The 18,550-nt window shown below is 32.7% G+C and overlaps 1 protein-coding gene across 1 annotated transcript in view; it reads right to left on the bottom strand.

Moving 5' to 3' along the window:
- The window catches only part of Malrd1 (MAM and LDL receptor class A domain containing 1), a 670,952-nt gene that overhangs the window by 336,983 nt on the left and 315,419 nt on the right, over positions 1-18,550 (bottom strand). The window contains exons 25-26 of the mRNA XM_046423053.1: positions 10,324-10,571; positions 6,523-6,814 (exon numbers count right to left, since the gene is read on the bottom strand). Of these exons, the coding sequence (XP_046279009.1) occupies positions 6,523-6,814; positions 10,324-10,571 (540 nt within the window). The remainder of the gene's footprint in view (positions 1-6,522; positions 6,815-10,323; positions 10,572-18,550) is intronic.

Raw genomic sequence — 18,550 nt, forward strand, 5'->3', positions numbered from 1 at the left:
TATTCTTGGGATTGCCACATTTTATGCCTGATATTTTCTTTGGACATATGCTCACTGTAACAAGCTTGCTCTTAACTCATCAATGGTTTTGCATGTATTCCTAGAAATATTGAAAATATGTCAATGGAAAATACTATCAAACCTTGAACTAAGGTAATTTGTTTTTCTCTTGAAATGATTATTGGTTGTGCATCCTCCTAGTAGCAAACTTGACCATGAGGTTTGTGAAATATGAAGGGCTGCTTAGGAGAGGGAGTTAGCAGAATCTTGACTGCATACACCATGAGCGGAAGATCATATGTACATATATGCATATGTACCTACATGTGTGCACATATGCTTAACTATATAGACATATTATTTAAATGCTACCTCAGATCACTTAAGAAATATATTAAAGCATATAATTGCCTTAAAACTTTGCACAGAGATTCAGAAAATATACTAATTAGGTTAGGCACAGCCTCCAAAAGAAGCCAATAGTAATGGACTACTAGGCTTTGCACCACTCACTGAATCTTTAATGTGAACTTTTGTCATGAAGAATATTATATTAAAGTTTTAATTTGTTTGAAATGGGTTATATTATGTATATAAATTGAAATCTGAGTCATATATTCTGGCAAGATTATACAATATAATTTTTAGCATATAAAAATGCTCTCTGTACTACAAGACAATGGATTTCTATATCAGTACGTTATTGTACTATTCATGCAATCTAAATTACTAAGACATTTAAAAATAGTAGTGTGTTTATATGTTCAGCCTAAATGGTTGAAAACATTTTAAAAGTAGCTAGCACATGCACATATTTAAATGGACTTTATTTGGAAAGGCGATAAAGATGACAAAATTAAACTCCTTTCACAAATAGCTGTTTAAGCAATTTCCTAGGAAAAACAATAATTTATGCTAAGTGAACAGTAAAGAATGAATTTCATTCAGTTCAATTGCTTGTGCCCTATCTAAGATGAGGGAGAAACAGGTTAGTTACAAATTGTTCTGGATTGATAAATGTATGCTCTTGTATGTTCAGTGTAAATCTAACCAACAGAAAATTCCAATTTGTCAATTTCCATCTGACCTATATTTTCACTCTGAAGTCCAAGTCACAGCAGGAAACCATATAAAAACTGCCACTGCAGCATCTGATGAAGGTCCCCAGCATTGTCCCTCCGCTGCATTTTCAGAGCATCACTGTCTACCAATTATATTTGCAAAGGAACTTGAAATTTCTCTTGGACAATATATTGCATAAAAAGTTCTCTAGTGAATTTTGGGTGCTGCAAACATATTTTTTCCAATATAAATGTTAGCCCAAATGATAAAAGACAAACAGATAAAGTAAGATGTGGGCGGGCCTGTTATGAAGCTTGGATATTAAAAATTGAGATGTTTCACTGAGAAAACATTAATTTGGCAAATATTATAGAGTGTGTCTGTACACATAAAGATGGATTTCTGTCTTTTCCCCTACCCATATTGTACCCAAACAAGTTGTCAACGTCTGCAAATCTCAGTACTCTTTTACATGGGTTTCCAGGTTTACACTTGAAGCCACTCTAAATCTCCTTTGTCTCCTTCATCCATCAGTAGCTGTCATGTAGGTCTACCTGTGGCTTTTTATGTGACTGCTCATTCTTCTCCCTCTTTTATTATGAATAATAAATTAAACCACCATATCTAGCAAACAAGCATTTGGGGACTTTTGTGTGAGCAATTTCTTTGAAGGGAACAGGAAGGGCAAAGGAGATCTGAACATTTGCTCTGAGTAATAAATAGTAGGCAAGGAAAGAAGCCCAGCAGGGACAGTATATGCTTTTAAGAAATTTTAACTTGTGCAGAGTTTAATTTCATAGTCTCTCTAGAAGGAAAAAGGAGAGGCAGGGGAAAAAGAAAGCAATATAGAACACTACCATACTCCAAGCTTTGGTCAAGACATGCTATTTATTATCTTGATCATTTTCCAAAAAACTCAAATAGAATCCCACAGTCCCGTGGATAGAGAGGATAAGAATTACAGAATTAGATCAGGTGACATCACACAGCTAGTTAGCAGAGTTGAGATCCAAGTTCTATGTGTTGATATCTCAAAACTCATGCACTCTGCACTAAAAATCACGTACAGAGTTTTCTACATTATTGAGCCATGTACAATCAGGACTCTGAATTGCTATGCCAGCTTTCTCATCAGTAAGCAGCAGTCTTTAAAACTACTGCCAAATATTTCAGGGAAATAAGTGACCTGAAAGAGAAGCTAATCCATTCAGTCCCCATTGATTTGCATACATATATTTTTTTTCTTTTAAGCAAGGGTTGATTGCCATGTTATATCCCCAAATAGAATTATTGTATAACTCCTATTTGGAAGTAACTGTGGTCATTCAACACAAATGCATGCACATATATAAAACTTGACCTTGCCCTCATCATACTTAAAGTTTATTAAACATCTGTAGATAAACAGAAAATAAAGCAGTGATTGAATTTGCATGTGAACATTTAGAAGAGGAATGCTAATTGTCTTTTTCTTATTAAAATTCATTGAATAATTATTTTCATCCTTGGTCATTTAGCAATTAACAAAATTGCCATCGAAATAAGCTCTTAAATATGACTTCTAGGGACTCGATGATAATTTAATATTACTTTTGCTAATAGCCCTGGGTCTATTTTGATTAATTAGAATCACCTATTCCAGATTCAATTAAGTTTCATTTTCCTAAATATATATGTTTTGCCTTTTCTTATCTTGGCTATTTTAAGATCTCATTGAAAGAGTTGTTAGACTATGCACATGAATATAGATGAAAGGCTAAGTAAATAAGAATCATTTCTAAACGTTTAATGGATGTTGTCACTGCTTGTGGAAATAATGCCATATATTTCTGTTCAACTTGGAATAGATTCAAAACTTTAAGTAGTTTTACAATAATGAGAGAATAAGAATCATTAAATATGTCAAATATATACACATTCTTTATTAGACATCAAAATAGAGACTTTTTCATAAATAATTATCGAATGATCTTGTTCTGATATAAAACTGTATGCTTGTGATCTTTGCAAAAAATAATATTTTTTTCCCAGAGAGAGATTTTCCTTAATAAAATATAAATAATGGGACTTAGTGTTATATGTGTACAGACACACACTAAAATATTCATCAAATTAAGGTTTTTCTCAGTAGAACATCTCAATTTTTAATACCCAAACTTCATCTCAAGAATATTGATAAAGATGTCAAAATATGAGATAACATAAAATGATATTAGTTTTATTAAATAAATGCCTACTATATGTCAGACATTAGACTAGGCTAATCCAATGGGAAATTATATCTTTCAATGATATTCTCTCTTCTTTATAGATGAGGAAATTGTCTCAGGTATGATATGGAACACATAGCTAATAACTGGAGAATCCTAATGAATTCCTGATCCACTAGAGTGGGATGCTGGAGCTTTCACAGTAGACCTCGGTATATTTTTTTATAGTTCTATTTAAATAAGAATGTAACTTCAGTTCTTGGAAATTCACAAATTTCACCGCAGCTAAAGGAGTCCTATTGTCAAGGAAAACCCCCAAATCCCCTGACGATCTCCATGGGAAAACCTAACAATAAATGGCTATGGAGTAATTGAAATGTGGTAGGTTCAAGTGGAAGTAGACTATGAATACACTATATACACTGGATTTAAAGACCATATGAAAAAAATGATATACAATATCTCACACTGATTGTATTGAAATGATGGTATTTGGATAGATTAAAGAAAACATTAAAATCAATTAAAAACTGTCTACTAGAAAACATAAAATTAAATATGTGGCTTACATTTTTTATCTATATTATGCTTTCCTGATGTCCTTTAACTCTCTTATACTAACTTTCATGAAGATCAAAGAAAGCAATTTGGCTTTTTTATTTGTTTAGGATACCAATATCCCAATACCACATTAAAAAAAAAAAAAAAAAAAAAAAACAGAAAAGGACCAACCAACCAACCAAATAACATATATGGTCTTTCCTTAAAATGTCAGAGACTCCTAAAGAGCCCTCTGAACTCAATATAAAGGCATGGTTTTTCAAAATCATTTCACAACTAGAGATTTCGCAAAGTGTACTATTTTACTCTTACCAACATATAAATGTATACGTTTAATTTCTGAAGGCACTTAAAGGTACATTCAACATTTCATAGGAAAGTGAACTTCATTGCACATGTGCTTTTCACTTGAATGTAAGCAACAGAGACAAGCTAGCTATGAAAATACTAGACTATTTTACCTCGATTTTTAGAGTGCTCCACGGATAGAAATAAAGGCTTTCAGGTTTTCTTCTGGGAGTCTTCTACTACACCCATTCCTACCAATTTTAACACTTTATATAAATGAATATTTCTTTCCTACTTTTACATAATAAAAATATACTATCAATATATTAGTAATATATTAACTTTTCTATTCCATATTAATCCTTTCTTCTTTTTTACTTGTATGTGCACTTAATGTTTATTTTCTAAGACCAGTCAACATACTAATACTCAAGGTAGTCCCCAGTTTAATCCATTTCCCTTGACTGTCTCAGGTGTTCAGTTGCACTCGGTGTCTGCTTATGTGGAGCTATCTAAACTCCACCTCCACAGTCCACGGGACACCATCTCTTCTCTCCCTTGCCATCTGGTCTACCCACAGGGACCTCTACTATATTCTTCATCTATTCATTATTTGCTCAGATTCAGCCACCACTTCCCTAAAAACTGGGGAGATCTTTTCCTCCTATGAGTTCCAAGTGTGGTTTCAAAGTTCTGAGAATTCTGTAATTAGCCTAAAACTAGATACCAACACAACTTATATTCTGTATTCTCCACATTCTCACAGAGGTTTCTCTTGGCACTTAATCATATCATATCCAATATTAGAGTTTTGGGGGAGGTATTTTCCTACTCTCAGTTGCCATGATAAATTCACAAAGTTACTATTCCAAATACCAGAACTTTATAACCAGTATAGCTGATCCAAACATCCTAGACTAAAAGAAGGCAAAGCTTTTCTCAAGGAAGATTAATCTGAGGAAGCAGAAACACATTTGCAATGAATCCACATGAATATACATAGGCCTCAACAGAATGTTGAAATGTTTGCGTGTTTTCATCCTGAAATGCTTGCATGTTTTCCTCTATGCTATTCCAGATAGAGTTAGAAGCCTATCAAGTAAAGAGCCTATTTAATCATCAACTAGGAAACATATATAAACTTCCTTTTATCCATGTTAAAATATTCCTTTTGCAATGAACAGAGAAGTAAAGACAGAAATTGCCATGTTCCCCATTCTACTTGCCATGTTAGAAGACAAAGCAAATAAAAAAGCTTATTCCTAATAAGCTTTATTATTTCTTAGTCCTTTCAACTATAAAAGACACAGTTTAGAAACCAATGGAAGTGCACTTTGTTTTCTACACTAAACTCACGGTTTACATATTAATATCTGTCCCATTATCAATTGATGGAATTTGCTCTTTTGTCATTTAAATAACATATTTTCATCTCATACCTTTAATATATCATAGGAATTAATGACACTTGCTATTTTCACTTCTTACAATGTAGCCACTGCATGTATTATATCAAATGTCTGCCAACTCAACATTTTACTATAATTCTTAAGATAAATTACCAAAAAATATTTTAGGTTAAAAGGACATATGGACATATTTAATCATCTACACTATTGCAATGCATAAATTCAACCACTCAAGTTGACATTCTCATGAGTCTGCAAAGAATAAGGCTTATAGAGACAGCCCCTGATTTATAATGGTCCAAGGAAAATTCTTCAACATTATGGTGGGAAGAAAGCAATCCACATTTAGTGGAAGCCATAGTTAGAATTTCAAATTGTGAGCTTTTCATGGGCTCCCAGTTTAGGATATGATACTCTCCCTGAATGCTGGGCCTCAGCAATAAGCTACAGCTCCCAGTCAGTGATGCAATCATGCAGGTAAGCAACTGATGCTCTACAGGGTCCTGCAGAGCTGTGCTATGATGTGCTCTGGGTTAGGTGTATTAAATGACCTTTGCATTTATAATATTTTCAACTAAATGATGGGTTTCTCAGGATGTAACCTCACCACAAGTTGAGGCAAAACTGAATATAACTACAATAATGTTTTATTAAAATGGACCAACTCTGCTCTTGCTTTTCTTAGATTTTGTTAAAGTGAATGAAACTTTGTGTAGGACTGAATTTTTTAATCAAACTGAAAACAGAGGATCATATTGATCTAGAAAAAAAAAGCTGACTAAGCTGAGAATTCAGGAACTAGTAAGTATAACAAAGGTTTAATGAAAATTCAGAAGACATTTTTATGAGTAAAAGCTTGAAAAATATTTTGATTTTTACGTTCAAAAGGTAGTTTTTTTTCTTTTTGAAGCAGTGAATTAATCAGTGCTTTTGCACTTCCTTCTCACCATCTACCCTGTAAAAACAAGCAGCAAACACAAATTAAAACATACCTGTTGGAAGAGGCACAGCCAGTTCTTCTCTCATGGAGGAATGAGATGATATACAGCTCTCTGTAAACACTATGTCATCAAGTGCAATACTGCCATGGTGACCTTTGCCGACTCTACCTTCAAATTTGATTTGGAAGTCCTCATCACCAAACAGTGATAATTGTTGTTTCCGCCAGAAATTGCCTTGTTCTGCAGTGAGATTAAGTAGGACTTTCGTTCGGTTTGAGACTGATACTTGGATCAAGGTGAGGGCCCCAATGCCAGTTCCATACATGTGGTAATAAAAAATGATCTGTAACCAAGAATAGGAATATTATATGTTAGTAATACAATTAATTACACTTTATGCTTATATAATAATTCTCATTTATTAACATATCTGGGAGGAAAATTAGACTAGTGTATCCCATTGTTCTGTATGTACAATAAAGCTGAGTTATAATTCTTGAATTAGGAAATTATTGAATTACACATTATGATATACAGCAGTTTACTAGTATAGTAAGGACTGTATAGAAACTTAATAAAAAATGAACTGAGTTGACTTTGTATGACTTCTAAATGTGAGATTCATTGAGGTTATGGTTTCAGTGTGTCCTGCAAAATTCCTGTGTTGGGGATTTAATTCCCAACAGAATGGTGCTGAGAAGGGACCTTAAAGAGGTGATTAGGCTCTGCCTCTGTGAATAGATTAAGGTCATTATTGTGAGAGTGGGTTCATTATCAAGAGAGTGAGTTAAATCACTTTCTTAAAAATCACAGAATATTCTTTTATTTCATCACACTCTTGTGAAAACATTTTTTCAGTTCTACAAGATCCTCAGGGCTCCTCTATATGTAGCAAAACCACCAGAACAGCAATTATCCAAATTTTACTTGAAAATGCTAGAAGCAGGCCTTAGAAGAGCAGCCTTGGGAGTTTTCCCCAGAGTGAAAATTAATAGAAGTATTTTGGAAGATTAACATTTCAATGTGTCAAAAAGTGTTATACTAGATTTTTAGTCATTGTTTTACAGCAGAAGAAATTCAGGGAAAACTCTGGGAAAAAAGAACAGAACAGATCAGGAACAACAGAAATTCAGAACTGCTTAAAGCTCTTGTCTTATCATTGAGTGAATGAGAGAAAACAGTTGTGGTATAATCTTCATAGAGGAAAAAGACACTGAAAAACTCACAGTCACATGTATCAATTCATACTCTAGAGAAAGAGAAAATGAATATTTAAAAGGTAAAGAATCAAGGAATATATGCAGTGCATTAGTGCAAAAAGCCTATACCAAAAGCAGTACACTATGTGAAGTGACTACTTGGATTTCCTAGCTGATGAATTCTACAAGTATTCTTCTATGATACAAAAATATTTCTTTTATTAACTCCCAACATGAACTGTCTGGCTGTTTGTATTGGATTCCTGGATGGAATTATTGATTTTAATAATTCCTGGATGGAATTATTGATTTTAATAATCAATAAAAAAGGCCTCAGGCCAACTTTATGGGCAGCATCAACAGAGATGATCAGGCCCAGCTGAATGGTATACTTCCTAGTGGATCCCATACAGCCAAAGACATGGTCAGCCAGGTTTCTGATTAACATATGTATTTGTTCTACAAATACAAGCCATATGTTTTGTGTCTTGGTCAATCCTTCTCTATCTGAAGGTCATTTTATGAATGAGTCATCAGATTTATGTGCAAACACACACACCCAATTTCCAGTTTTAGGAAGCGCACCTGATGTCAAGATGACCTAATCTCAGGGCAACAAGAGGCAATGAAAATTTGCTATTAATTCTTCAAAGGAGGTGTTGTTTTTTTAAACTGGAAATTCCTGTTCTTCAGAGATTTGATTTCTTTCCCCATCAATCTCTGCCTGCCTGCCTCCCATCCACCTATCCTCCAAAAGAAGAAGAAAAAACCATTCAATTTTCTTTGCTTTAAAATTTTCCAGAGGGTGAAAGAACAGAGATGATCCTTCTGTAAATTTGTGAAGTCACTACTTACCTGATACACATTTTTATGATATGAAAGAACCAATAACTCTTAGTGTGACCTTTCCTCTCTGTATTCAATCCTTATCATAAATATTCACAAAATGAATCATTAATTATTATTTTTTTGACTTTTCTTCTGCATATACTTCATTATTCTCATATAGATGCTTAAAATAGTGGAGACTATAGTCCTGGGACCAGGGGGAGATAGGGATGAATGAAAGTCTCAGCTACTACAGTATGAAAAAAACAATATTTTGAACATTTTCAGTGCAAGTATCTAAATAGAAAAGCTTAGAAGTCAAATGAAATTGTGTATATATACATATATCATTTGTATATATGTATATGATATATATCATATATATATATATATATATATATATATCATTCAGTTTTCCAAGACTAAACTGAATTTGCAATTTTCTATTGATATATAGAACCAGATACAGCATAGATTCAGTGCATATAAAATCTCGTGTGTCTGGGTTTTATTTCTAAGAAAGTATCCAGTCATTTGTAAGACAGCAAAATCATGAAACTATGTTTGATTAAAACTCAATTTTTAACCAAATTAAGAACTAAATATATTATTCTGTGACTTGTTACTTCGATTCTAGTCTGCTAACCCAATTCTTTTTCTAAAACTCTCATCTGATTACATCACTTCTATTGTAGAAAATCCTCACAGTCTGGAGATGAGGTTGCTCTGCGGGGGTTAAACCAAGAAATCCTATCAAGATTAGACAGAAAAACTATGATAAACTGAAGTTTCGTGTGTGTGAAGACTCAAATGACAGAATGTTGAAGCCTGGTCACTGAGTCTTTTTTGTACTATGGACGTAGGTGCAACAGAAGATTAGATCTTGAAGGTAACAAAGTTTTAAGTCCTATAACTGTCTCCTAGCCTGACTGGGTCCGCAAACAAACTTGCTGGATATAGTTTGTATTCTTTTCAGTGTTCACCCATTAAGGAATACCATAATCAGAGGACATGTGATCAGATCTTATGGAGAGTGTGTTTCTTATCATAAATATAAATAAATGACACATTTGTTTATGCACAAGTTTCCTGTGAAGTCATCTCTAAGTGCATGGTTTATATTACACATAAAGGTAAACTTAGTTCCTAATCTAGCTGACTCAAAATCCTTTATTGAGTATAAACAAACAACTAAGCAAACATGAGAGGAACGTGGAAAACTCTGCAAATATGTAGTCATTGTATGAGGCTTTTTGATTTACGGCATCATAAAGTTAAATTTAGATTTTTAAAACCTCACAGATGTTTTCTTCAAATTTCACAAGCTAGGGACTATGTCACATTTCCTGCTTACCTACAGAAATTCTTTATTAAGGACCCAGTTCACTCTTTCCTTTTCCATGAAATCTCCTCCAAGACTTTTATTGTGGTTTTAACCATCTTTAATATTAATTCTTGGACATATTTAATTATATCCTGCATATTATTTCATTTTTTTGTGGTAAAATTTTCATAGTTCCAATAAGCTAAACTCTCCAAAGGGAAGGAACTAGCATTTTACATTTTTTTGTGTTATCTATCCTCATGAATGATAAACCATGGAATTTTCCACTGGTTTCCAAAATTCCAATATCCATGGAATTTATCCATTGGAAGAAAATTTCTAACAATCCTTCCCTTTCATTCTTTCTTCTTTTTTTCTTTACTTCACATATACCATTCGAACAAGTTCAAACTCATATTTGGTCTGACCCCTGCCATTCTATTTGCAGTATTTGATTTTATGAACAGTCATGCACAATAATTGGGACTTTTCCTTCCATACCTTGCAGTTTTTGCTTTTCTTACTTATGACTGGGCTTGATAGTCTGGCTGTCTTCATGGGTTGCTGTGAAAAATAGCTCTTTATAAAGATGTAATGGCCAGATGAATTGCCTAAGGTGTGGTCCACAGCAGGCTCTGTGCTTGTAGGTGGGATGCTGCTAGGTTTCAGATTCCAGTCACAGTCCTCATCCTGATCCTGCTCCCAGGCACAGAGGTCAAATTCAAAATCACAGTGCCCACTAAAAGTACCTGGAAAACATTTTCAAATTTATGTTAGAAAGAATGGAAATCCACTGTCTTACAAGTTTGTGTTTCAGAAAACAGTGATATTACTATATCATGCAGTATTCCAAACCTTACAATGCTATCCTGATGGCAGCATTTAAATAGAGCATGTGAGTTTCTTCTATACAGTTATTTGCATGGTGACATAAGTTCATTTCTCCACAAATCTAGTCCTAGTCTCAGAACTTGAGAAAAGAACTTTAGCATCACACACACTATCTCTTCTGAACACCTATTTATTCAATGTAATTTATTACTTCTCTTTTCTCATCTTTGCTTCCAAGGTCTTAGTAGTAAATTTAGAAAATTTATTATTCCACAAGAGTTTAGTTTGGGAAATATTGCCTGCCACAAAAGCTACCATGAATCATAATTTTTTAAGAAGTTAATCTCTTTAGAGATGAGAAAATTATGAAATGAAAAAGGTACAAAAGATGTAATAATTTGAATTAATTTATTGTAGTAAGTTGCAGAAATTAAATATGTTAAGTTACATTGAATACCAAACTATTTCCCAGGTGTTTTTTTTAAAGTTTATTTAATTTGTTTTTTCTTACATTTTCTGGATATGAGAAATTACACAGACATCTCTTTATAATGCTAAAGTTAGCTATAAGGCTATCAATGTTTGTGTAGATATTATAAAATGGAGCATTTTGGTATAAAAGGTCATTTCTTATGGTGTGTTTGGGACACTTTTGATCATCCTTATGTTTAAGTAAATAGTATGATCCTGAATAAAACCAGTGAGTGAATGATTTGAAAAGTAGCAAAATATTTTGTTTACAATTAATTGAAAACAGTAATTTTGTATTAATTTGTGCTTGAATATTACAACTAAAAATGAAAATCGCTAAAATTATAATTATATGTGAGATGGGATCCAAAACTAAATGGACTTGAGGAGAACCTATTGTAGCATGTCAATATGTATCCAGATGGTGATTTTTCAAAGAAAGGTCATTTGAACAATTGTTCAAATTCTTTAAAGTAATTTTATATAAATGAGCATAAAACTTATTTGTCACCAACACACTAAGGGGGCGATTCTCCAACACACTGTCCAAAGGAAAAAAGAATCCATAACAATTTCTGGACAAAAATCTACTTAATTCTATTACACCAGGCCTTAAGAATTTCAAAATTCTATTGTGCTTATCAGTAGAATAGTGGTTTTCCTTTATGAATATATTTTAAAGTTATCAAAATAAAAAATTGTTTAAAAAATAAACTCCATATTCTTTGTAGTTAATAAAGTGGAAAATATGAAATGTAAGTTGTATAATTGTTTCTATGCCATTTTACAGTATATAAAATGAAAATGAAAATTTCTGTAATTTGTAAAATTGTTTCTAGGTATTTTATAGTATATAAAATTACAGCTAGTTATATCACATCTCCTACTAAGAAACTTGCCCAACAATGAAAATGGGTTTAAAAAGATCATTTTTAGATTAAAAATGATAAATTTAAGAAAATGTCAGGATAAATATTCTTTTAAAAATGGTTTAATTTAGCAGTCAGACCAATACTAATTTCTTATGTGTTTAAGGATAGAAGATATTTTTCTATCATAGTTTTTATCACCAAATAAACAAGATGCCCTTTTATATCCAATTGCTGAGTTAGTTTTAAAATTACATTTCAGATTCATTTTTATAATTTATTCTTCATATAATAGACTAAAATACTTATAAATCTTTTAGATCAAAATATTCAAGTTCTCCTAAATATTCTTTCAGAGGTCTGGGAAGGAAATCTCACTAAAATATTAGTAACCCTAAGTCTAAGTCTACATCTAGTTTAGAATCTGAACTGTAGTCTCGATTAAGAATTATATCAGGGCTTGGGTTGTGGCTCAGTGTCTGCAGAGCCTTTGCCCAGCACTTGTGAGTACCTAGGTTTGATCCACATAAAAATAAAATAATTAATTAATTCAATGTATTTTAAAAAAGAATTATATCATGAAGTAATTCACTGTCCTTGTGTTAGAAAATTTGGCAGCCCATAAGGATCTGATTACCATATAAACCAATACTTAGTGAAGCCATTTGTACAACATGTAGCTGCAGAAAACAAGATTTATTTTAAAAAAATCATAAAAACTCTGCTATGTGAACCTCTCTCTATAATGTAAATCACATCTTTATTTTGATTTTTACTATAGTTTTGATGATATGTTTCCTTAGCAAATTTAATTCTGACATACCGACATACAGGTGGGGAAAATAGAACAAACAATTGTAAGCTGTTTGAATTTCACATCACTGTGGTAAGAGGGAACACCTTTAATTTCATGTTTCATTATTTCCCATAGGTTCCAGGTGAGAAAGCTACAAACATTTCTGTGAGCAGATGTTAATTCTTGGCATTTCATGGTGCAATTAATGCGAGTGCCAGACAGGTGTGGCATAAGGAAGGAAGAAAATTATCACCTTTGTCTACAGCCATATCATTAATCAAACCAGTTTTCACCTTTCCACATGCTATAATGATCAATATCTTTCAAAGTATAAAATATATATTTCTTTTAAAAAGATATCATTTCAAAAGACCATAACCTTATAAGATCCTACAATCATATTTCTAAAATCAAGAGCTCATCATTCTATTCATTTATTTATCTGATATAAATTTGTACATATTCTATAAATTAAGTATATTAAGGAAAATAGGAAACAGTCTAGAAAATGGGTAACTGGGTATTGAACATACTGTGTGCTACTTCTGAATATTCTCTTTATATTTGTCATTTCATTTAATCCTAACATCATTGTTTTCCTTCTTATTTTTGTTGTTGAGAAGGCTGAAGTTCCGAGATAAACTTTGCTTAATATTATATCATGAGCAGCAGAGCTGTAAGGTGTGAAGAGCGATACGACACAGTCCCTGGGATATTACTCTTTATAAGGTATTCTGCTTGGTTCGAGTGAGGGTGGCAATCTTGCAAATTTACAAAAACTACAGCAAAAGAAACTACATAAGACTGTGAGGACACATTCTAAGCACACCTTTCCTGTGGGAGTGCCACGGAGACTAAAGGCATCTGCTTGGCTTGATTATTCTTGGGGTAGAGTGATGTGGTTATCATTTCTGATACTAATTTCCCATGAATGTCAGTTTATCATTCAAAGGAAGAAGGTTCTGCAACCAAAGGAATGGGATAAATCCTATCAATTATGTCCTTCTTTATAATAATAACAATAACAATAATAATAATAACAACTAGCACATTAAGGGCTCTCAGAATTTCCACAATGTAGGAGCTATTTCTTCATACAAAAAGCATGTTCCCAAATTATCTAAGGAAATTATTTATTTATTTATTTGTAGACCTTCTGGTAGAATAAGATACTAGGGAAGCAAAGGACAAGAATTTAAAATCCTGATAGTAAAGCCACCTCTAAAAAAGCATGATTAGAGAAGCTGGTTTTCAGTTCTCAGTGGGCACATTCCTAGCTGTGTAATTGAGGATTGATCAGTTTTCTAGGGCTGTTTAGCAAAAAGAAACTGGGTGGTTTAAAACAGTAGAAATGTATCATCTCACAGCTGCAGTCAGGGTGCTGACAGATCCTGCTCTGTCTAGGGCAAAATCATTCCTTGTGAATTCATTGCTGCTGTGGCACCAGCAATCGTGTGTCTTTGGCTTTGATCTCTGTCACATAGCATTCCCCCTGAGCATCTTCTCATCCTCTTCCCTCTGGATCTATGTCCAAATGTAATACCAGTCATTGGATTAGGACTCCTCTTAATCCAGTCTGATCTCTTTTTATATTGATTACATCTACTAAAACCCTGTTTCCAAAGAAGGTTACATTCTGAGGTTTTAGGTAGACATGGATTTTGGAAAAACACTACACAGCCCAAGTGCACATAAACTTGGGGGGTAGGATAGCACACAATCAAGTAGTGGAATGTTGCCTTTTTAAAAGGTAAATCTTGGGTTTTTGAGATGTATATTTATATTCTAAAATAATTACTATTTGACATTTTTTCATTCCATTTTATGTTTGCTACATGCTGATCAAAAAACAAAAGAAATATTTAATAGGTAAATCAGTAGTGTGTGTGTGTGTGTATATATATATATATATATATATATTCAAATATTTATTTTAATTTATTCTAATTAGTTATACATGATAGTAGAATGCATTTTGACACACTGTACACAAATGGAGGACAACTTCTCATTCCTTTGGCTATACATGGTACAGAGTTACACCAGTAGTGTAATCATACATGTGTATACGGTAATAATGCCTATCTTATTCAACTATCCTTCCTATCCACATCCCCCCTCCCCTCTGTACTATCTAAAGTTTCTTCATTCTTCCTTACACCCCCCCCATTATGGATTAGCATCTACTTATCAGAGAAAATATTCAGCCTTTTGTTTTGGGGGGTTTGGATTATTTTACTTAGCATAGTATTCCTCAGCTTCATCCATTTACCTGAAAATGTCATGATCTCATGAGTAATATTCAATAGTGTATATGTACCACATTTTCTTTTTCCATTCATTTGTTGAAGGGCACCTAGGTTGGTTGCATAGCTTAGCTACTGTGAATTGAGCTGCTATAAATATCAATGTGGCAATATACTGATTTTAAGTCCTTTGGGTATAAACTGAGGAGTGGGATTACTGGGTTGAATGGTGGTTCCATTCCAAGTTTTCTGAGGAATCTCCATACTACTTTCCAAAGTGGTTGCACTAATTTCCAGTCCCACCAGCAATGTATGAGTGTACCTTTTACCCCACATCCTCACCAACACTTATTATTGTTTGTATTCTTGATAATTGCTCTTCTGACAGGAGTAAGATGAAATCTTAGTGTGATTTTGGTTTGCATTTCTCTAATTGCTAAATACCCCATTCACCATAGCCTCAAAAAAATAAATACTTTGGAATCATACTAACAAGAGGTGAAAGTCCTCTACAATGAAAACTACAGAACACTAAAGAAAGAAATTGAAGAAGATCTTAGAAGCTGGAAAGATCTCCCATGCTCTTGGATAGGCAGAATTATTATTGTGAAAATAGCCATACTACCAAAACTGTTACACAGATTTAATGCAATTCCTATCAAAATCTCAATGACATTCTTCATAGAAATAGAAAAAGCAATCATGAAATTCATTTGGAAAAATAAGAGACACAAAATAGCCAAAGCAATCCTTAGCAGGAAGAGTGAAGTAGGAGGCCTCACAATAGCAGGCCTTAAACTATATTACAGAGCAATAGTGACAAAAGCAGCATGGTATTGGCACCAAAATAAACACATAGACCAGTGGTACAGAATAGAGGATACAGAGACAAACCAACATAAATATGGTTATCTCATACTAGACAAAGGTGCCAAAAACATATATTGGAGAAAAGATAGCCTCTTCAACAATAATGCTGGGAAAACTGGAAGTCCATATGTAGCAAAATGAAACTTAACCTCTATTTCTCACCCTGCACAAAACCCAACTCTTAGGCACTAGAACAGAGATCCTGCACCTAATAGAAGAAAAAGTAGGCCCAAATCTTTATCATGTTGGATTAGGCCCCGACTTCCTTAACAAGACTCCTAAAGTTCAAGAAATAAAATGAAGAATCAATAAATGGGATGGATTTAAACTAAAAAGTTTCTTCTCTGCAAAGGAAACAATCAATAATGTGAAGAGAGAGCCTAAAAAATGGGAGGAAATCTTTACCACATGCACCTTAGATAGAGCATTAATATCCAGGATATATAAAGGACTCAAAAAACTTAATACCAAAAAAACAAGTAACCCCATCAATAAATGGTCTAAGGAACTGAACAGATACTTCACAGTAGAAATATATATTTTGACATGTCCTTGATTTTAATGAAAATATTTCACTTGTTTCCTACACTAATTTGTTAAGAGTATCCTTAGCCTATTAAAGTAGTATTCTATGCATATTATAAGAAATAGTTGCTTAATTTAAGCAAATACATTTGGCACCCATAGGTTTAATTTTTTTCCATTAATTATTTGGTTACATTTAAAGGTTGTTACCTTAAAACATTCTTACAATGTTTGTAAGATGTGCTTGATATAATACTTATACTTTTGAGCTTTGTTTGCTAGCATTCTAAGTTTTTGCATATCTACATGCATAGAGTTTGTTCTACAGTGTTCCTTTTAATTTCTGGAGTCTTCATTATCAGTGATATATGAGCTTCATAAAACAAACTTTATTATTTTACATAGTTGGAATTGTTTCTTTGGATATAATCACTTCACTAAAATTTGATAGAACTCAGCAGTATCTATCTCAAGAGACAGAAATTTGAGGATATTTTTTAATAACTTATCTGATAGTTAATTGTGTAATTAAGTTTTCTGTTTTATAAGGTAATTTCAGTCATTTTTCTCCAAGAAAATTAACCATTTCATAGACATGTGCAAAGTAGCCGAGAGTTACTGGTCTTCAAATGATTTTCATTTATTATCCTTTAGCAAAGCTAAACTTATGAAATTATGAGATTTTTTTTTCTTTTTAAAATTAAAATTTGGTGGAGTTCTATCTACTTTAAAAAATAGTTACTTTGTATTAATAATTGGCATTTTCTGTTTTCTACATTCCTCTGATATTCTTAATATTATCTTATAGTTTGTAATTATTTACTTTGTAAAAATTTCAAACTTACAAGTTAATAGTATAGATTAGGTCTCATCTATTCTTTAACTAAATTCATAAATGGTTATATTATCCCATTTGCTCCATGTGCATATCTATATATGTCTTCTTCAGAAGCATTTGAAAATAAATTGGAAAACTGTCATTTTTTCAATACTTTATTTCTTTCATATAAACAAGGGTATTTTCTTGTATGGCTATAGCAAAATCACAAAAACATAACATTTAACATTACAAATCTACAGTCCATATTTAAATATTATGAATTATCCTAATTATATCCTTTATGACTGTTTCTCCCATTGGTTCAGGATCCAATCCAGGATGACACATCCCATTTGGCTTCCATGACTGTTAAGCCTCTTAATCTGCAAGTGCTTCTTATTTACTTTTCTTTCTTAATCTCAACATATTTGATTAGGACAAGGCATTTATTACAGAAAGTACTTGAATTGAATTTGGGGTAGTCTGAGGAATGCTTGTCATGATATGCAGGTTATGTATTTTAGCAGAAAGAACACAGAAGGAATCTTTTACCATTTCAGTACATCTTATCCAGAGGCATAACTCTGATTTATCCTAAAATCCACAGTGTTTACTTTGAGTATCTGATTAGAGTCCAATACATTTCTCCACTAAAAAGTAATACATTCTCAATTTCTTTTTTTCCCTTCTCTTGGGAAAAGAACTCAGGGGTGCTTTACTCTTGAGAGACAGCCCCCCACTTTTTGTTTTCCCCTTTTTTCCATGACTCGACATTTTATTGCCTCTATTTATGCTGGGGTGTTTTTGGTTTTGTTTTTGTTTTTTGAAATTTTTATTTTTTTTAACTTGTTCTAATTAGTTTTGTTGTTGTTGTTGTTGAGACAGTGTCTCACTAATCCTGAGCCACTGGGATTAATATTTAAACAAATATAATTATGACTATAAAAATATGTTGCCCCCATTAAACATTCAGCAATCAGTTCTGGCTCCCACTATTTTCTTCCTTTCATTCCTTTTCTTTTTTCTTTTCTTTCAGTTGTAGTAAGTACACTTAACATGAGATCATTCCCCCAACAAAATTTTTAATGTACGCTACGGTATTGTTAACTACACATCGGCATTAAGTCATAAGGCAGATCTCAACAGTTTCTAATTTCTTCCAACAGTATTTTTCCAGACTCAACTTGCCCAAAATATATTCCCAACTACTTTATGCTTTTGACACTACTGTCCTTGATTCTGTTTTAAAACTACTTATTCTAAATTAAATACATTTTATCCAGTATTTATTTAAGAATAT

The sequence above is a fragment of the Marmota monax genome, unplaced genomic scaffold, assembly GCF_021218885.2.
Source record: "Marmota monax isolate L192 unplaced genomic scaffold, Marmota_monax_Labrador192_F-V1.1 WCK01_AAM20220418_F8-fsc00098, whole genome shotgun sequence".
NCBI classification, from domain to species: domain Eukaryota; kingdom Metazoa; phylum Chordata; class Mammalia; order Rodentia; family Sciuridae; genus Marmota; species Marmota monax.